This window comes from Lithobates pipiens, unplaced genomic scaffold, assembly GCF_037356315.1.
Source record: "Lithobates pipiens isolate NorthernLeopardFrog02 unplaced genomic scaffold, aLitPip1_a1.2 Scaffold_22, whole genome shotgun sequence".
Lineage (NCBI taxonomy): Eukaryota > Metazoa > Chordata > Amphibia > Anura > Ranidae > Lithobates > Lithobates pipiens.
In genome coordinates this window covers 303514137-303532953 of record NW_027507784.1, presented here as the reverse complement: position 1 = coordinate 303532953, position 18817 = coordinate 303514137, and the positions used below count along the sequence as shown (strand labels likewise).

The following is an 18817-nucleotide window of genomic DNA, read 5'->3' as shown; positions in this document are numbered from 1 at the left end:
TTTTCTGTTCATGTACCCAGCATACTAAAGTCAGAGGACCAGCATGGGAACCAGGCATTTTCCAAATTAGGTCAGCAGTTGCAGTCAACGTACCTCTAGACAATTAATACTGCCTTATGCAAGGTTTCTGAAGGACAGGGTCACTTGAAGATGGAATTGAACTTTTTGTAATCAAATGTCAGTTTTATTTATTCTCTCTGCGTTATGTTGCACCTGATCATATTTGTATCAAATTCCCAAAATGATCATCGGGGCACAAAATAATTTACTTCGACTTCTTCAATACGCTATATGAAAAACTGCAGATTTAATTATTTAGCAATACCACATTTCCCTGAGATTGTGTCGGGTAAACCTAGCCTCGAGACACGCTAAGCAAACCCAGCCTCGGTGTCTTGCCGTATTTCCCATTATTGTTGACACACACAGTTCTGCTAATCCGCTTGGTACACAGAACTCATTAAAGTTTAGCCAGGATTAGTAAAGTAGTGTGACTGGAAAACCCAGACATGTCTGCAAACTGCATACCAGTGCTATAGTATACATATCAGCTGGATGAATGTGACCCCACAATACTATCAAAGTGAATTAAGTTTATTAATCCTCAAATCCATTTGTATGTGCCTGGGGAGGCCCTGGATTGCAAAACATACACTGTACAGGGGATTGCAACCTGCCTGACTCTAAAGCTGGCCTCATACTATACCAGTGATGGGGAACCTTGGCACCCCAGATGTTTTGGAACTACATTTCTCATGATGCTCACCTACCCTGCTGAGTGCATGAGCATCATGGGAAATGTAGTTCCAAAACATCTGGGGTGCCAAGGTCCCCCATCTCTGTACTATACAATCCGATTGCACAATCTCGGTATGATCCCATTTAGATTTATCAAAACTTTGTGAGGACATACGTAAATAAACCCTTCAGTTAAAGTGGTTCTAAAGGCTAAATGGTTTTCCTTAATGTATTCTCTGCATTGAGGTTAAAAATCTTTTTAGGTGCAGCTCCTCCCACCAGCCCTCTCTAATAACTTACCTGAGCCTGATCTTAGTCTCATGCTGCTCTCGCTCTCTCCCTCCTCACTGGACTCTGTGAGAGAAGCAGAAGCCATTGGCTTACGCTGTTGTCAATCAAATCCAGTGACAAGAGAGTTGAGGGAGGGGATGAGCCACTGTGTGTCAATCGAACAGGGCACTTTAAGGGGCACTGGTGGGAGACCTGCCAGGAGGATCGGGGCAAGTATGACATGTTTGTTATTTTAGAAAAATAGAACTGAACTGGACCTTTGATACCACTTTAATTTAAAATCAGGCAGGCCCTTGCACTACTTAGTTTATGATAAATTTAAAGGAGATTGTAAATCGTATGGTCAGCTGAAAGCCCAACATCATGAAAAAAAAAATACACTCTTGCAATGGGGCCCCCCCATCACTGCAACAGTTAATTACACCTTACATTTATGGGCAGAGGATTAAGGAGAGGCCTTATCTTACCTTATATACAGTGACAAAACTCTTGCACAATAAAAAGCAAACAAAATGCTTATTAGGTGCCTATATCTCTTCTGCAGCTTGCACTGTCAAGTGTTTTGTACATCTCCAATCATATCATATAATGAAGTTCTTCCCCAAAAAAATCTATAATATACAGATAACAAACTTTAATCAACAAAAAATAAACCTTGGGACCTGAGCTTCAACAGCCATGTCGTTAAAGTCAGTGAACAAGAAGCAGGTTGCTGGATCAGTCCTTGAGACAGAAGGTCTCCGGAAGGGCCCACAGAACATCTGCCTGGAGTCTGAGTATGTCCAAGTACAACATTTTCCTGAGTCAGTATGGTACAGTGAGAATCACTAGAATGCCCTCCAACTTGATCCTTTTGAGCAGACAGGGGGGAAGCTGGAGAGGTGGAAATGCATAGATCAGGTGGAACTAAGATTCACCAGAGTGTGCAATGCAATGACCCAACTGTCCCTGGAACTGACAACAAACTGTTCCAGAAGGCTCATCCTGATTGGATTGCTCAGAGGGAGAGGTGGGATTCCCCATCAACCTCTTCAGGACGCATGTCTGCAGCATAGGTAAAGTCAGAGACTGACCCAGGAGGGGGGACTGGAGGGGCGCACTTTTGACTTGTTATCTATGGCCTCCAAAAGAACTGAAATCCTCTACTCCAGAAAAATTGTTCTACATGAAGAAGTGGGAACAAGACATAGGAGAGACATTCGTTTTAGAAGAATGGTCCACAATGTCACAGTGTGTGTCAAAATCATATATAAATCATATATTCATTGATTGAAGCAAATTACAAGGTTTTGCTCAGATGGTACATGGTACATGGTACAGACAATACTTGTTTTGTTTGTCCCAGGCACCTCTCCCTCCTGCTTTCGAGGATGCAGTTTGTAAGGCAAGGTGACCCATATATGGTGGGCCTGCCCCAAGGTGAAACTTTTTTGGATCCGCCTTTATAATTTCATCTTCTCACTTACACAGGTGAATTTAATTAAATCACTGCAACAAGCTCTTCTGGGACGCCCGGTAGAAGGCACACCTAAATGGGCAAGGGAACTTGTAACCTTTATCTTAATGGCAGCCAGAATAGCAATTGCCAGATCATGGAAGACACCCACGATCCCTTTCGACCTGGTAAAAAATAAGTTGTCATGGATCATGGTAAATGAACGCCTTTCAGTGATCCTACAGGGCAAATGAGCCATATTTGATAAGATCTGGGAACCCTGGATCAAATACTTGTCTGACCCCTTGTGAGATCTCAGGGATTGACCAAGTTAATCTTAGGGAGTGAACTTCCCTCTCTGATATTCTTTTCTTCTTACTTTCATTATTTTCCTTTTCTTTTTTCTGGTCTTGGTCTTTCCCCTTCCTCCCCCTCCTGTATGGAGAGTAGTGGAGGCACAGGGAAACCAGGGGATATTCATAGTTACCTTTTAGACTATGGAAATTTTACTCGGTTGTGTTATCATTGTATCTTTTTCTGAATTGGAGCAATACGCAGTAACAGATATGCAGGCCTGGAAAATAATAATTCACTTTTCTGGAAAGGCACACTGTAGAATTATACCAAGATATGGTATACAGTTTAAACCTAAATGTTAAAAATGTTTTGAAACTTTCAATAAAAACCATTGAAACACAAAAGAACTGAAATCCTACCCATACAATCAAACACTGGCAGAAAATTGCTCCATAGATAAGTAGGAGGAAGGCTGTGTGGCCACAGGAAGACAGGGAAGCAGACTGGGGCAACAGTACGAACAGAGAATACCAGGGTCCTGTGTAAATAGACTACCACCATCCTCCTCGATCCAAGTCCGGAGTTTGACCTAGCAAGTCCAATTGACACCTTATCCTGCCCTTGTGATCTGACATGTGCAGTGCAGCTGTAAATGGGAAGGGTAAAGCTTTCTGTGCCAGGCACTCTAGGCTGCTGAACTCAGGTAGGCATCCAGAGATCGCTGGTGGTGGTTGAATGGAAATACTGTAGTAGCTCCAGGTGTAAGAGACAAACCACCAGGAAAATGTTGCCAAATTTAAACAGCCCACAGTCCTCTTACTCCATGGCTGCAATACACTATTTAAAAGTAAAGTGATGAAGCCCATATGCCACTATAGCCTAGGCATAGAAGGGCCTGCACCCTGGGATAGAATTTATGGGTCTGGCATTTACTGAAGCAGATATTTTTGCACTTTGGGCAGGAGGTTATGGATTACACACATACTGGCTTTGCCCTATAAAGTTGGAATTCACTTGAAAGGGTATTCAGTAACAGGGCTACACCACTGGCAGATCATGGCCCTGGACATATATAAGCCCCTGTGGCTAACAAAACATGACACACATTATGTCAAGGTGAGCTCCCATGCAGAATCCAGTGCCCGGCCCTGCATCTTCAACCAAGTGGAGACTGGGTACAGTCGCCCAAAGATCAGTTGAGAAATCAACCATTCCAGAAGCTGTAGAAGGAGATTCAGAAGCTGTGGTGTGGCCAGGAGACCAGGAATCTTGATGGAAGTATCATTCAGAGAAAAAAACCTCTATGAAAAAGAGGTAAGCTAATCCAAGGGATGTGGACTAGCAAAAAACTGAGGCTAGCTGAGAGTGGAAGGAGTTATAGAGGGATAGGTGGATGTCCCGACTGCTTTCTTATTTCCCAGTGTTAAAGTACTAAAGATTAGCTGCATACGACCATGGTTAAAAACTAAATATCCTGTGAATTGTACGACTGGGAAACACATAGTAGATTTGAGAAGTAGCTGACTAACATTGTGCAACATAAAAAATGCAACCAACTACCATGATTTTATTTTATAGGCTCTCTGCTTTAAGAAAACATGTAAAGTATTGGGGGTTATAAGTAATCTTCAAACTGAAAATAGGCATTTACACATGTATGCAAAAAATGAAAAATAAAAAAGGTTGCGGGGGGCGAAAAGTTTCCCTAATGCCTCGTACACACGATCAAACAATCCGGTGGAAAAGTCCGGCGGACTCAAGTCCACCGGACAATCCCCCTGTGTGGAGACTCCGGCGGACTTTTTTAACCCAAAAGTCTGGCGGACTTAGAAAGTATTTTTGCACTCCAATCCATCCTCTGGGACTATGACATCATAATGGGTGGGGACATCATCCGGCGATGTCCCTATATAAGTCGCCACGCGCCGTGTCCCTGCCATTGTGTCTGGAAAGAGCGACGAGGCAACATCTGAAGAGAAGAACAGAAGACGGCGACAGAAGACCGGGTCACCGCTTGTAAAAGAGCTAGAAGAAGGTGCGGTGCCCCAGCAAGACCCCCGAAGTCGGAAGAAGAGGGCGGCGGTGAAGAAGAAAGCCGGGCTCCTCCACTAGTAAAAGAGCTAGCAGAAGATAGCGAAGGAGTCCGGCGAGAAGACCCCAGAAGACAGACAGAAGACCCCCCGGAGCTGTGCAATAAACTATTTTAACCATTGTGTGTTACTTTTTTCACAGGTGAATGGGTAGGGGTACATTGTACCCCATACTCATTCACATAGGGTGGGGGGCCGGTATCCGAGGGCCCCCTTATTAAAGGGGGCTCCCGGATTCCGATAAGCCCCCCCCGCCCGCAGACCCCGACAACCAATGGCCATGGTTGTCAGGAAGCGGCCCTTGTCCTCATCAACATGGGGACAAGGTGCTTTGGGGTGGGGGGCCCCCTTCCCCAAGGCACCCCCCCATGTTGAGGGCACGCGGCCTGGTATGGCTCAGGAGGGGGGGGGGGGGCGCTCGCTCGTCCCCACCCCCTTTTCTGGCCAGCCGGGTAGCGTGCTCGGATAAGGGTCTGACATGGACCTTGGGGGCACCCCCACGCCGATTTTTCGGCGTAGGGGTTCCCCTTTAAGTCCATACCAGGTGACCAGCTGAAAAAGTGCCGTGTGTGGGCAAGTAGCTTGTTCGGAAAGTCCGGCGGACAGTCCGGCGCTACGTGTGTATGCGGCATAAATCTAACAAACTTTTCTTATAAGCTCCCCTTTGGTATAACATTAAATGCATTTTTTTTAAAATATATGTTCAAGAAGTGCAAAAAAATTACCACTGATCCTTCTAGAAATCTAGTGAGCTGATAACGTTAAGCACTCTTGTCAGTTACAATGTTCAATCTATGGACTAGAACCCCCCTCCCTCCATGTTATGGAGATGAGGAGAGAGGAGGTGTTCTTTAGGTGTCTTCATGTCCTAGGGTGATAATGCCGCTTGTCCACAGATTTAGTATGGTAAATCAGTGTTGTCACCAGGGGCGTTACTAGGTCTACAAAAGATTTGGGGCTGGAGCCCATAGCAGCGTAGTAAAGAAAGTCATACGTTTGGGTGGGCATACACATGTATATACAGTAATATACGTGTGTGTGTGTGTGTGTTTATATCCCCAGAGAGCCCCCCCACTTACATCAGGGTCCCCAGAGAGCCCCTCCTTACATCAGGGTCCCCAGAGAGCCCCTCCTTACATCAGGGTCTCCAGAGAGCCCCCCTTACACCAGGGTCCCCAGAGAGCCTCCTCCTTACATCAGAGTCCACAGAGAGTCTCCCCCTTGCATCAGGGTCCCCAGAGAGCCCCCCACTTACATCAGGGTTCCCAGAGAGCACCCCTTACATTCGGGTCCCCAGAGAGCCTCCCCCTTAAATCAGGGTCCCGAGAGAGCCTCCCACTTACATCTGGGTCCCCAGAGAGCCTCCCACTTACATCTGGGTCCCCAGAGAGCCTCCCCTCCCCTTGGGGTCCACTGCACAGACTTGGGGCTATGGGCCCCAGATTCGGGGCTATAGCCTCAAAAGCCACCCCCTAGCGCCGCCACTGGTTGTCACCCTAGGACAAGGTGCGTTATTGGCAAGATCACCAAGTATAGTTAAAAAGGTGAAACTAATGCAGCCGCCTCAACTAAGAACTCCCAAGAAAAAAATATACATTTAATTTTTGTTTGGAGATTTAGTAACACTTTAAGTAAGAACTGTAGTTGCTTTTTTGGAGAAAGGAGAAAGCTAAGGAGGGGTCCATTAGAAACAGAATATAAAGTCAGAAGTATATGCAAGCAATGATATTGGTTATTGCTTCATTGTGATTAGGCCACCTTCCTGCAAACACCTCAAAGGGGTTAACAAGCGAGTGTGGCAAGGCATGAGGCTTTCTGATGATCGCGGATGTGCTGCACAGCTGTGTTCCGGTGCAGAGATGCTGACACCACTGTGCGTCATAAGCCCGGCACACGTGTCAATGTGTATGTGACTTGCATTTTCCATACACTTAGACTGGGATAGGCTGCAACTGGTAGACTGTATCATTAACCCTGTGTATGTCAAATCACTGCACACAGGACAATATATAATCAGACAACCAAATGCTAGTGACTTTTTTTTATAAGCTTTCACTTATATCACATGGTCTCTTAAGTCTGTTTTATTTAAACGCAGGACAAATTGATCTGTAAAAAAATGTATACACAAACTTTATTGAATCAATTTCTCCTGCTTTTAAATGTACATGCATTTACAAACATTTAGAGTTTGTAATCTGGCCCTGGATGCACAGATTTCAGTTTTTTCTAAACCCAATTAAACTGAATGCAGCTAAACTCAAGTAAATGCATATAATACCAACAGTTACATTCCTTTATATACATTTAGACGTGTCCTATAAATGCATATAATTGCATGCCTGTGTAAATGAGGCCTAAAAGAGTACAGGACAGTCTTTACATGAACCAAGGACAGATATAAGCAATGATATGCTGAGCATGTTGAACATGAGGACCATTTCACAACCAAGCTTTTCTTTTTTGTATTCTTGGCAGAGTACCACCCCAGTCTGCCAGGTTTAGTGCCAGAGAGACCATATTTGGGTCAGTTACACCCATTTCCAACAAACTCTGCTCCCCCCCCCCCCCCCAGCCCCAAAACATTTATTAAAGCCCAATTCAACTTTTAATATAAATTAGCTAAATATATTCCACATGCATTTAAACTAAAGGTGTAAAGGTGAAAAACCTTATAGTTTTTCTTTAAAAATAAGCTACAGCAGTTGAGTAGAAAAGCCTGTCTCATGTCAGCAAGCTGTAGAGAAGGACCCTGGGTCATGATGGAGAAGCAGTGGTCTCCTTGTAGAGGTCCAACATGCCCCTTGCTGAGTCAGAACCAGAGTCTTCCAAAAAATAACCCACAGAGCAGAAAAACCTGTCCCCTGCCAGTATATGGTAGTGAAGGACTCTTGCTCTCTGTGGGGAAGCAGTGGTCTCCTTTTAGAGGTTCAACACACCTTTTGCCGAGTCCGAGCTAGAACTTTCCAAAAAATAAGCCACAGCTGTGGAGTAGAAAAACATGCCCCCTGCCAGCATGCTGTAACAAAGGACCCTTGCTCACTGTGGGAAAGCAGTGGTCTCTTTGCAGAGGTCTAGCACACCCCTTGCCAAGTCAGAGTGAGTGCTTTTCAAAAAATAAGCTACAGCCGTGGAGTAGAGAAGCCTCCCCCTGCCAGCACACTGTAGTAGAGGACCCTTGCTTTCTGTGGGAAAGCCATGGTCTCCTTGCAGAGGTCCAGTATGCCCCTTGCTGAGTCAGAGTCGGTGCGTTTAAAAAAATAAGCTACAGCAATGGAGTAAGAAAACCTGTCCCTTGCCAGCATGCTGTAGGGAAGGACTCTTGCTCTGTGTCGGGAAACCATATTCTTCTTTTAGAGGTTCAACATGCCTCTCAAGTCCGAGCTAGAGCGTCCCAAAAAATAAGCCATAGCTGTGGTATAGAAAAACCTTTCCCTTGCCAGCATGCTGTAGTGAAGGACCATTGCTCTCTCTGGGAAAAGAGTGATCTTCTTGCAGACGTCTAACTTGTCCCTTGCTGAGTCAGAGTCTTTTTTTCAAAAAATAAGCTACAGCTGTGGAGTAGAACAGGCTGTTCCCTGCCAGCAGGGACGTTGCTAGGTCTACAAAAGATCTGGGGCTAGAGCCCAAAGCAGCGTAGTAAAGAAAGTCATATGCTTGGGCAGGCATACACATGTATATAGAGTAATATACATGTGTGTGTGTGTGTATATATCCCCAGAGAGCCCCCCCCTTACATCAGAGTCCCCAGAGAGCCCCCCTTACATCAGGGTCCCCAGAGAGCCCCCCTACATCAGAGTCCCCAGAGAGCCTCCCCCTTAAATCAGGGTTGCCAAAGAGCCTCCCCTTACATCAGGGTACCCAGAGAGCCTCCCCCTTGCTTCAGGGTCCCCAGAGAGCCCCCCCCACTTACATCAGGGTCCACAGAGAGCCAATCCTCCCCTTGGGGACCCCTGCAGAGACTCGGGGCTATGGGCCCCAGATTCGGGGCTATAGCCCCAAAAGCCACCCCCTAGCGACGCCACTGCCTGCCAGCATTCTGTAGTGATGGACCCTTCTCTCTGTGGGGAAGAAGTGGTCTCCCACCCACCTTGCCGAGTCACAGCCAGAGTTCTTCGATTAGTGGCAAGTATGAGCTTTTCTTATTGCAAAGCTCTGGCTCATTAGGGAGCATGGTGGACCTCTGCAATGAGAGCACTGCTTCCAACTTCCCCACAAGGGTCCTACTTTGCATCTGCTGGCAGGGGACAAGCCTTTCTACTCAGGCTGTGGCTGCTTTATAAAGAAGATGAAAACTTTAAACTTCTGAGGGTTTTTTTTTTTTTTAGGAGCATGTGACCTCCTCCCAGTATGCAGCACTTGGGCCTGAGCAGTAAATTGCCGGGTCCAAACACTGGCATAATACTGAGCTTACAATGGATTTGCAGCTACCATGAAGTAGGGAAGGTGAATGTTATTGGATGAGATATTTATTTTTACAAGAGAAACTGAATGGGCCTAAGTGACAGAGTTTCTTTAAGGTGCCTCCTCTACACATCTTCCTATTGTACAGGAGTTTTAAAGGAAAACCTGAGAGAAACATGGAGCCTGCCATTGTTGACTTCTTATTTCTGAAAGCAGCAAAGATAGGGGAACCCCTGGTGGTGGACTTTAAAGGCACGTACAACCATAGAGTATAGTAAGAACAATTTGGTTTATTTATTAAATTGATATAAAATCATATAGAAACAAAAATAGTTTATACATGTCACGACAAATTTATACAGTACAATGAGGCAGATCACCTATACAAGGTAAGATCGGCTACAGAGTTGATCACCCTATACGTTTCGGAGCTAGTATAGTCTCCTTCTTCAGGGGTGGAGATACAGCATGAGGTATAGTTATAAACAAATAAAGTGTCATGTGAGTGTAACACACTAACACACTGTTCCCACAGGTTCTACATGTGGGACGCCGAGCCACAACACACTACATCTATCATCATTCCTCTTTCATGGGAGCCTCGGATACTGGGAAGCCACATATTCCACCCAACCCGGTCTGCTGTTTTTAATTGAATAGTGTGTTACACTCACATGACACTTTATTTGGTTATAACTATACCTCATGCTGTATCTCCCCCCCCCCCCCCCCGAAGAAGGAGACTATACTATCTCCGAAACACGTAGGGTGATAAGGGTAATAAACTTTGTAGCCGATCTTACCTTGTATAGGTGATCTGCCTCATTGTACTGTATAAATTTGTTGTGACATGTATAAACTATTTTTATTACTATATGATTTTATATCAATTTAATAAATAAACCAAATTGTTCTTACTATACTCTATGGTTGTACGTGCCTTTAAAGTCCACCACCAGGGGTTCCCCTATCTTTGTAGTCTTTATATTGGATGTGGCACAACAACTCTACACAGCATTGCCGTCCTACACCCTCTTCTTCATTTCTGAAAGCAGGAACACAAACACACGTTGACTTAAAATACCTAACAAATGTTGTATCTACTATCTTGTGTGCCACAAACAATACCTTTATGTTGTGATGGTCCAGGTTGGCATGCTTGGCTCTTCTGTGTCCGCCGTTGTGCACTAGTGTCCAGGAAGACATCACGTGTCAGTCTGGGGATCTGGAGACAGAGATGTGTTAAAAGGTATAGGTAAACACCTGTACAACCACATACCCCTGACCAGTTTAGTGTTAGTGAATCCTATAAGGTGTCACATGGTTGGCTACTATGGGATTGAGGACACTGTGACAGTTTAACAGATAAGGATGTATAATAGGTTCTGATGCATGTAAGTAAACCCCCCTATTGTTTTCAGCCAAGGAAGCTGCCATCTTGGCCTCTGTTTAATCTCCAACTGCCATGATTGTGCACATGTGATCAGTTATAACACCAGCTATTGGATGGTCTGACAGTTTGGTTGAGAGCACAACCAATGGGAGTGTTACATTTCCGGCACGTGCCAGAAATGAAACGGATAAATGGATGGGTTTGCTTCCGCTTTAAGTACGGGTTAGCTAATGAGCCTCAGGAAATGTCAAACCTGCTCAGCGATCCAAAAAAGATTAGAGCTACTGCTAAGGTTCCCCCCCAAAGCTGCATCCTGTCTACTTCATGCAGGCCAAAAGTAGCAATTTCAAATATATTTAAAGAGAACATATACAGTGGGGAAAATAATGATTTGATCCCCTGCAGATTTTGTAAGTTTGTCCACGTACAAACAAATGAAGGGTCTATAATTTGTATCATAGTTGTATTTTTAATGAAAGAGACAGAATATCAACCAAAAATCCAGAAAAAAAAACACATGATACAAATGCTATACATTCAGTTGCAGTTCAGCAAGTAAAATAAGTATTTGACCCCCAAGCGTTGCTTCTCCCCTCTCCGGGTCTTCTCTGCTGATGTCTTCTAGCCCTCTCCAGTTCTTCTCCCCCGTCCACTGTCTTCTGCCTCTGCCAGGTCTTCTCCACTGTCTTCTGTCTCTACTAGGTCTTCTCTGCTGTCTTCTTGCTCTTTTTGCCGGGTCTTCTCCCTCTGTTCTTCTTCCGATGTTGACTCAACACTCTCTCCCGCTCTAATACTGGATGCGCGGTGTACCACTGTATGGGGTGTGGTCACTGTGTGATGTCACCCAGAGGCCCCACCCCTTATGACGCCACTGCCCCATCATGCCCAGGGAGGTGGCGTAATAAGGGGGCGGGCCTCAGAATGATGTCACACGGTGACCCTGCCCCATGCCAATATAAGTAGTGGTACAATGCAAACCCAGCATTAGAGCGGGAGAGCGCCTTGAGTCAACATCGGAAAAAGAACAGAGGGAGAAGACAGCCGAGAAGGCCCAGCAAAAGAGCAAGAAGACATTGGGGAAGACCTGGCAGAGGCAGAAGACAGCGGACAGAAGGAGAAGAACTGGAGAGGGCTAGAAGACATCAGCGGAGAAAACCAGGAGAGGGGAGAAGCGACGCCGGAGCTGCCTTAATAAATCACTTTAAAAACTTGTGCACTGCGTTTTATTTTTGACACTTTTTTTTAGGTGAATGAGTAAGGATACAATGTGGGGGCCGGAATCTGGGGGGCCTCGATCTGGGGACCCCCTTGTTAAAAGGGGGCTTCTAGATTCCGATAAACCCCCCGCCCACAGACCCCGACAACCAACGGCCAGGAGAGGGTGCTTGCTCACTCATCCCCACCCCCTTTCCTGACCTGCCGCGCTGAGTGCTCAGATGAAGGTCTGGTATGAATTTTGGGGGAACCCCACGTAGTTTTTTGTCGCGGGGGTTCCCCTTAAAATCCATACCAGACCGAAGGACCTGGTATGCTCTTGGAGGGAGAACCCATGCCGGTTGTTTTTTTTAAATTTGGTGTGCAGTTTCCCCTAAAGATTCATACCAGACACAAAGTGCCTGCAGATGCGGCGTCGGTGAATGGTGCCATTGATGGCAATTGCCGCCGATTTGACATGTCAAATCGGATGTCAAAATGCTCCAGTGTGAGCCAGGGCTGAAGGAAATTTGAATGCAGATAACAGATGGGCAAAACTCACGGCGCTTGTCATCTTTTCACATGTCCATCACCACATTCCCAGGAGCAAAAAAATGTAATAGCTTTATGTAAAAGGCAGGCAAAAAAGATAGCTAAGCATTTTTTGGTAATAAAAAATGATTGTTCCTATATTAACACATATTTGTATGCAATAATGTCCCATGAGCATTAACGCACACTGGCACAGCTATGCATTAATCACAAAGGTAAGCCGAGCCATGACAGAAGGAGATATTTATTGCCAGTAAAATCTAAGGATCAGTACAAAACCTGGTGGCCTTTTCAATGTAGATTCTTCATTTTTTTATTTTATCCAGGACGACCAAAAATATCACCATACGCCTTGTACTTTCGTGATAGCTATTCTGGGCAAAAGTCTCATGGTAGCATCCGAAAAAGCTGTGCTGTCTGTATGGTATCCCAGATTGGAGCCAAATTTGCTAGCGCTGTGTTAACTCTTCCAATGTATTTCATTTACAAAAGAAAGATTCAGGGTTTTTTTTTTTAAATGGAAAGTACAGTGTATTCTAGGGAACATATGTTTTCAGCTATTATTGCAGTGCTTAATTTTATTTATGAACATTTAATGCTTGCCCTTCAATATTTTTCTTCTTGCACTATATCACAGCAAAGACTATGAAGTTAAGTTGCAATTGGATGAGATTGATAGATTAACTACTAGAGGGAACTCTTAGTTTGATTCACCTTTATTCACACTCTCTGCTTAAAGTAAACCTGTGGCCAGGCTATAGAAATTCATATATTTAAAGTGTACTTTTTTTTCCTATAAAAATAACAAACATGTTATACTTCCCTGCTCTGCTGCAGTGGATTTGCACAGAGCAGCCCAGATCCTCCTCTTCCCGGGTCCCTCTTATGTGATACTGGCCTCTCCCCCCTGTTCAGTGACCCTACAAGCAAGCAGCTTGCTATGGGGGCACCCGAGCCAAGTCACAGCTCCCTGTGTCCATTCAGACACGGACCCCCGACCCAGCCCGCCCCCTCTCTTCCCTAATTGGCTAGCTGACTTTTATCGATTGCTGTGTCTCAGCCAATCAGGAGGGAGATTCTCGGACGGCTGTAAAACTCATGGACATCGCTGGACAGAGAGGAACCTCAGGTAAGTGTTAGGGGGTGTTGCACACAGAAGGTTTTTTATCTTACTGCGTGGAATGCAGTGAAATAAAAGACCTTCTGCCTTTACAATCACTTTAAATATTCTTAATAAGCAGTAATTTAGCTTTAAACCAACCCTTGTCGAACTCTGTAGCTGCAGGAACTGTGGAGAAACAGAAAACATCTATGTTCGGGCAATATGTTCAAACAGCAGGGCTTTTTTTCAGCCGGAACTCAGCGGAACGTTGTTCCGCCACCTCCAGCGCTGATCCCTCGCGCCTCTGCTCACTGCTGTCACTTATAAACAGAACAGCCCCACTTCTTAGTTTACAAGTGACAGCACTCCTCTCCCGGCGGCACAAAACCCTCTCCCTGCTCTGGGTATCCTTCACTGCGGTTGCCGTTCTGAGCTTGTACACCTACTATGAGCAAATATCCCCTTTTTTTATCTCCCATTACAGCCAGCCCTACCCTGCGATCTACTGCCACTAGGTATCCTCTGCAATGTGAATGTTGCCTCTCTGCCCACAAAAAGTGCACCCCCCATGCTGCTCAGAGCTGTGTTCCTCTGCTGTTCCAAGGACGGGTGTGCTGCTGTACCCCATCTGTAAGGGACATGTCCGGAAATCTTCCCAATCTGACCGAGTACTCGAGGTAAACCAAGTGCACTGTGGTATATGACACTCAACATGCACAGAACAGTCACATGCACTCACACAGTGTACACTGCATGCATACACAGGACATCACCTCCCCCTCCTACTTGGCACCAATGTCCCCCTCTCCCCCCCACTAAGTGCCAATGTCCCCCCTATCCCCTCCCCACTAAATGCCAATGTTCCCCCTCTCTCCCCCACTAAGCGCCAATGTCCCCCTCTCTCCCCCCACTAAATGCCAATGTCCCCCCTCTCCCCACCACTAAGCACCAATATCCCCCACTAAGCACCAATGTGCCCCCTCTTCCCCCCCACTAAGCGCCAATGTACCCCCATCCCGCCCACTAAGCGTCAATGTTCCCCCTTTTCCACCCACTAAGCGCCAATGTTCTGCCTTCCCCCCCCCCCCCACTAAGTGCCAATGTTCCCCCGTCTCCCCTCCAATAAGCACCAATGTCTCCCTCTCCCCCCACTAAGTGCCAATGTCCCCCCCACTAAGCGCCAATGTTCCCCCTCCCCCCCACTAAGCACCAATGTCCCCATCTCCCCTCCAATAAGCACCAATGTCCCCCGCTCCCCCCACTAAGCGCCAATGCCCCCCCACTAAGCGCCAATGTGCCCCCTCCCCCCACTAAGCGCCAATGTCCCCCCCCCCACTAAGCGTCAATGTCCCCCCCACCAAGTGCCAATGTCCTTAATCTTCCACCCGCTAAGCACCAATGTCCCCCCATCCCCCCGCTAAGCACCAATGTTCCCCCTATCCCCCCCACTAAGCGCCAATTCCCCCCACTAAGTGCCAATGTGCCCCCTGCCCCCCCTAAGCACCAATGTCCCCCCCACTAAGCGCCAATGTCCCCCTCTCCCCTACACTAGGGGCCAATGTCCCCCCACCCCCCACTAAGCGCCAATGTCCCCCTCTTCCCCCTACTAAGGGCGAATGTCCCCCTCTTCCCCCCACTAAGCTCCAATGTCCCCCATCCCCCCCACTAAGTGTCAATGTTCCCCCTTTTCCACCCACTAAGTGCCAATGTTCCGCCTTTCCCCCCCACTAAGTGCCAATGTTCCCCGTCTCCCCTCCAATAAGCACCAAAGTCTCCCCCCCACTAAGCGCCAATGTCCCCCCCCACTAAGCGCCAATGTTCCCCCTCCCCCACTAAGCACCAATGTCCCGTTTCCCCTCCAATAAGCACCAATGTCCCCCTCTCCCCCCACTAAGCACCAATGCCCCCCCACTAAGCCCCAATGTCCCCCATCTTCCCCCCGCTAAGCACCAATGTCCCCCCTATCCCCCTGCTAAGCACCAATGTCCCCCCCACTAAGCGCCAATGTCCCCCTCTCCCCTACACTAGGCGCCAATGTCCCCCCTCTCCCCCCACTAAGCGCCAATGTCCCCCCTCTTCCCCCTACTAAGGGCCAATGTCCCCCCCTTCCCCATTAAGCTCCAATGTCCCCCCTCTCCCCCACCACTAAGCGCAAATGTCCCCCCTCGCCACACTAAGTGCCAATGTCCCCCCTCCCCCCCCCACTAAGCGCCAATGTCCCCCTCTGCCCCCACTAAGCACCAATGTCCCCCTCTCCCATCCACTAAACACCAATGCCCCCCCACTAATCGCCAATGTCCCTCCTTGCCGCCTACTAAGCGCCAATGTCCCCCCCACTAAGCGCCAATGCCCCCCCACTAAGCTCCAATGTCCCCCTCTTCCCCCCTACTAAGGGCCAATGTCCCCCTCTTTCCCCCATTAAGCTCCAATGTCCCCCCTCTTCCCCCCCACTAAGCGCCAATGTCCCCCATCCCCCCCACTAAGTGTCAATGTTCCCCCTTTTCCACCCACTAAGTGCCAATGTTCCGCCTTTCTCCCCACTAAGTGCCAATGTTCCCCGTCTCCCCTCCAATAAGCACCAAAGTCTCCCTCCCCCCCACTAAGCTCCAATGTCCCCCCCACTAAGCTCCAATGTCCCCCCCACTAAGCGCCAATGTCCCCGTCTCCCCTCCAATAAGCACCAATGTCCCCCACTAAGCGCCAATGGCCCCCCACTAAGTGCCAATGTGTCCCCTCCCCAGCACTAAGCGCCAATGCCCCCCACTAAGCGCCAATGTCCCCCTCTCCCCTACACTAGGCGCCAATGTCCCCCCTCTCCCCCCACTAAGCGCCAATGTCCCCCCTCTTCCCCCCTACTAAGGGCCAATGCCCCCCCTCTTCCCCATTAAGCTCCAATGTCCCCCCTCTCCCCCACCACTAAGCGCAAATGTCCCCCCTCGCCACACTAAGTCCCAATGTCCCCCCTCTCCCCCCCACTAAGCGCCAATGTCCCCCTCTCGCCCCACTAAGCACCAATGTCCCCCTCTCCCATCCACTAAGCACCAATGCCCCCCCACTAATCGCCAATGTCCCTCCTTGCCCCCTACTAAGCGCCAATGTCCCCCCCAATAAACACCAATGTCCCCCCACTAAGCGCCAATGTCCCCATCACTAAGCGCCAATGTCCCCCATCTTCCCCCCACTAAGCACCAATGTCCCTCCCATCTCCCCGCTAAGCGCCAATGTCCCCCTCTGCCCCCACTAAGCACCAATGTCCCCCTCTCCCATCCACTAAACACCAATGCCCCCCCACTAATCGCCAATGTCCCTCCTTGCCGCCTACTAAGCGCCAATGTCCCCCCCACTAAGCGCCAATGCCCCCCCCCACTAAGCTCCAATGTCCCCCTCTTCCCCCCTACTAAGGGCCAATGTCCCCCTCTTTCCCCCATTAAGCTCCAATGTCCCCCCTCTTCCCCCCCACTAAGCGCCAATGTCCCCCATCCCCCCACTAAGTGTCAATGTTCCCCCTTTTCCACCCACTAAGTGCCAATGTTCCGCCTTTCTCCCCACTAAGTGCCAATGTTCCCCGTCTCCCCTCCAATAAGCACCAAAGTCTCCCTCCCCCCCACTAAGCTCCAATGTCCCCCCCACTAAGCTCCAATGTCCCCCCCACTAAGCGCCAATGTCCCCGTCTCCCCTCCAATAAGCACCAATGTCCCCCACTAAGCGCCAATGGCCCCCCACTAAGTGCCAATGTGTCCCCTCCCCAGCACTAAGCGCCAATGCCCCCCACTAAGCGCCAATGTCCCCCTCTCCCCTACACTAGGCGCCAATGTCCCCCCTCTCCCCCCACTAAGCGCCAATGTCCCCCCTCTTCCCCCCTACTAAGGGCCAATGCCCCCCCTCTTCCCCATTAAGCTCCAATGTCCCCCCTCTCCCCCACCACTAAGCGCAAATGTCCCCCCTCGCCACACTAAGTCCCAATGTCCCCCCTCTCCCCCCCACTAAGCGCCAATGTCCCCCTCTCGCCCCACTAAGCACCAATGTCCCCCTCTCCCATCCACTAAGCACCAATGCCCCCCCACTAATCGCCAATGTCCCTCCTTGCCCCCTACTAAGCGCCAATGTCCCCCCCAATAAACACCAATGTCCCCCCACTAAGCGCCAATGTCCCCATCACTAAGCGCCAATGTCCCCCATCTTCCCCCCACTAAGCACCAATGTCCCTCCCATCTCCCCGCTAAGCCCCAATGTCCCCCCTCCCCCCACTAAGCGCCAATGTCCCCCTCTCCCCTACACTAAGCGCCAATGTCCCCCCTCTCTCCCCCACTAAGCGTCAATGTCCCCCCTCTTCCCCCCACTAAGGGCCAATGTCCCCCTCTCCGCCCCATTAAGCTCCAATGTCCCCCCTCTCCCCCACCACTAAGCGCAAATGTCCCCCCTCACCACACTAAGTGCCAATGTCCCCCCTCTCCCCCCCACTAAGCGCCAATGTCCCCCTCTCTCCCCACTAAGTGCCAATGTCCCCCTCTCTCCCCACTAAGCACCAATGTCCCCCTCTCCCATCCACTAAGCGCCAATGCCTCCCCTCAAAGCGCCAATGTCCATCCTCGCCCCCCACTAAGTGCCAATGTCCCCCCTCTCCCACCCCAACTAAGCGCCAATGTCCTCCTCTCCCCCCACTAAACGCCAATGTCCCCTCTCTTCCACCCACTGAGGGCCAATGTTCCCATCCCCCCCATTAAGCGCCAATATCCCCCTCTCCCCCACTAAGCACCAATGTCCCCCCACTGAGCACCAATATCCCCCTCTCCCCCCCACTGAGCATCAATAGCTCCCTTCTCCCCCATTTAGCACCAATGTCCCTCCCCCACTGAGCACCAATGTCACCCTCTCCCCCCACTTAGCAAGAATAGCTCCCTTCTCCCCCTATTTAGCACCAATGTCCCCCCACTGAGCACCAATATCCCCCTCTCCCCCCCACTTAGCACCAGTAGCTCCCTTCATCCTCCATTTATCACCAATGCCCCCCCCCCCCCCCCCCATAAATACTTTAATGTCTATAGTCTGGCTATGGGTTTATTAACTGTTGAGAGAAAATACGGTTATCAAGCCTGGAGGGAGTGCATTGTTGGCTCTCATTGTGAGAAAGTGGAGTAAAGCACAGCCATTGTGCATCACTGCAAACAAGGGAACAGAGCATGTAGTGAAATAATTTAGTTGTGCTATGTATATCTATATTTACAAACTATACAAAGAAATAAAGATTTTCAAAACACTCACCGATAAGATTTACATGAAACTAAACATTACAATGGAGGTTATTTACTAGAGGAAAATCC

At 48.6% G+C, this 18817-nt stretch overlaps 1 protein-coding gene across 2 annotated transcripts in view; it reads right to left on the bottom strand.

Moving 5' to 3' along the window:
• The window catches only part of LOC143924811 (dynein axonemal assembly factor 8-like), a 242164-nt gene that overhangs the window by 69950 nt on the left and 153397 nt on the right, over positions 1–18817 (bottom strand). For both annotated transcript variants that reach the window (XM_077449282.1, XM_077449283.1), the window contains exon 27: positions 10384–10480. In XM_077449282.1, coding sequence (XP_077305408.1) covers positions 10384–10480 — 97 coding nt within the window. The remainder of the gene's footprint in view (positions 1–10383; positions 10481–18817) is intronic.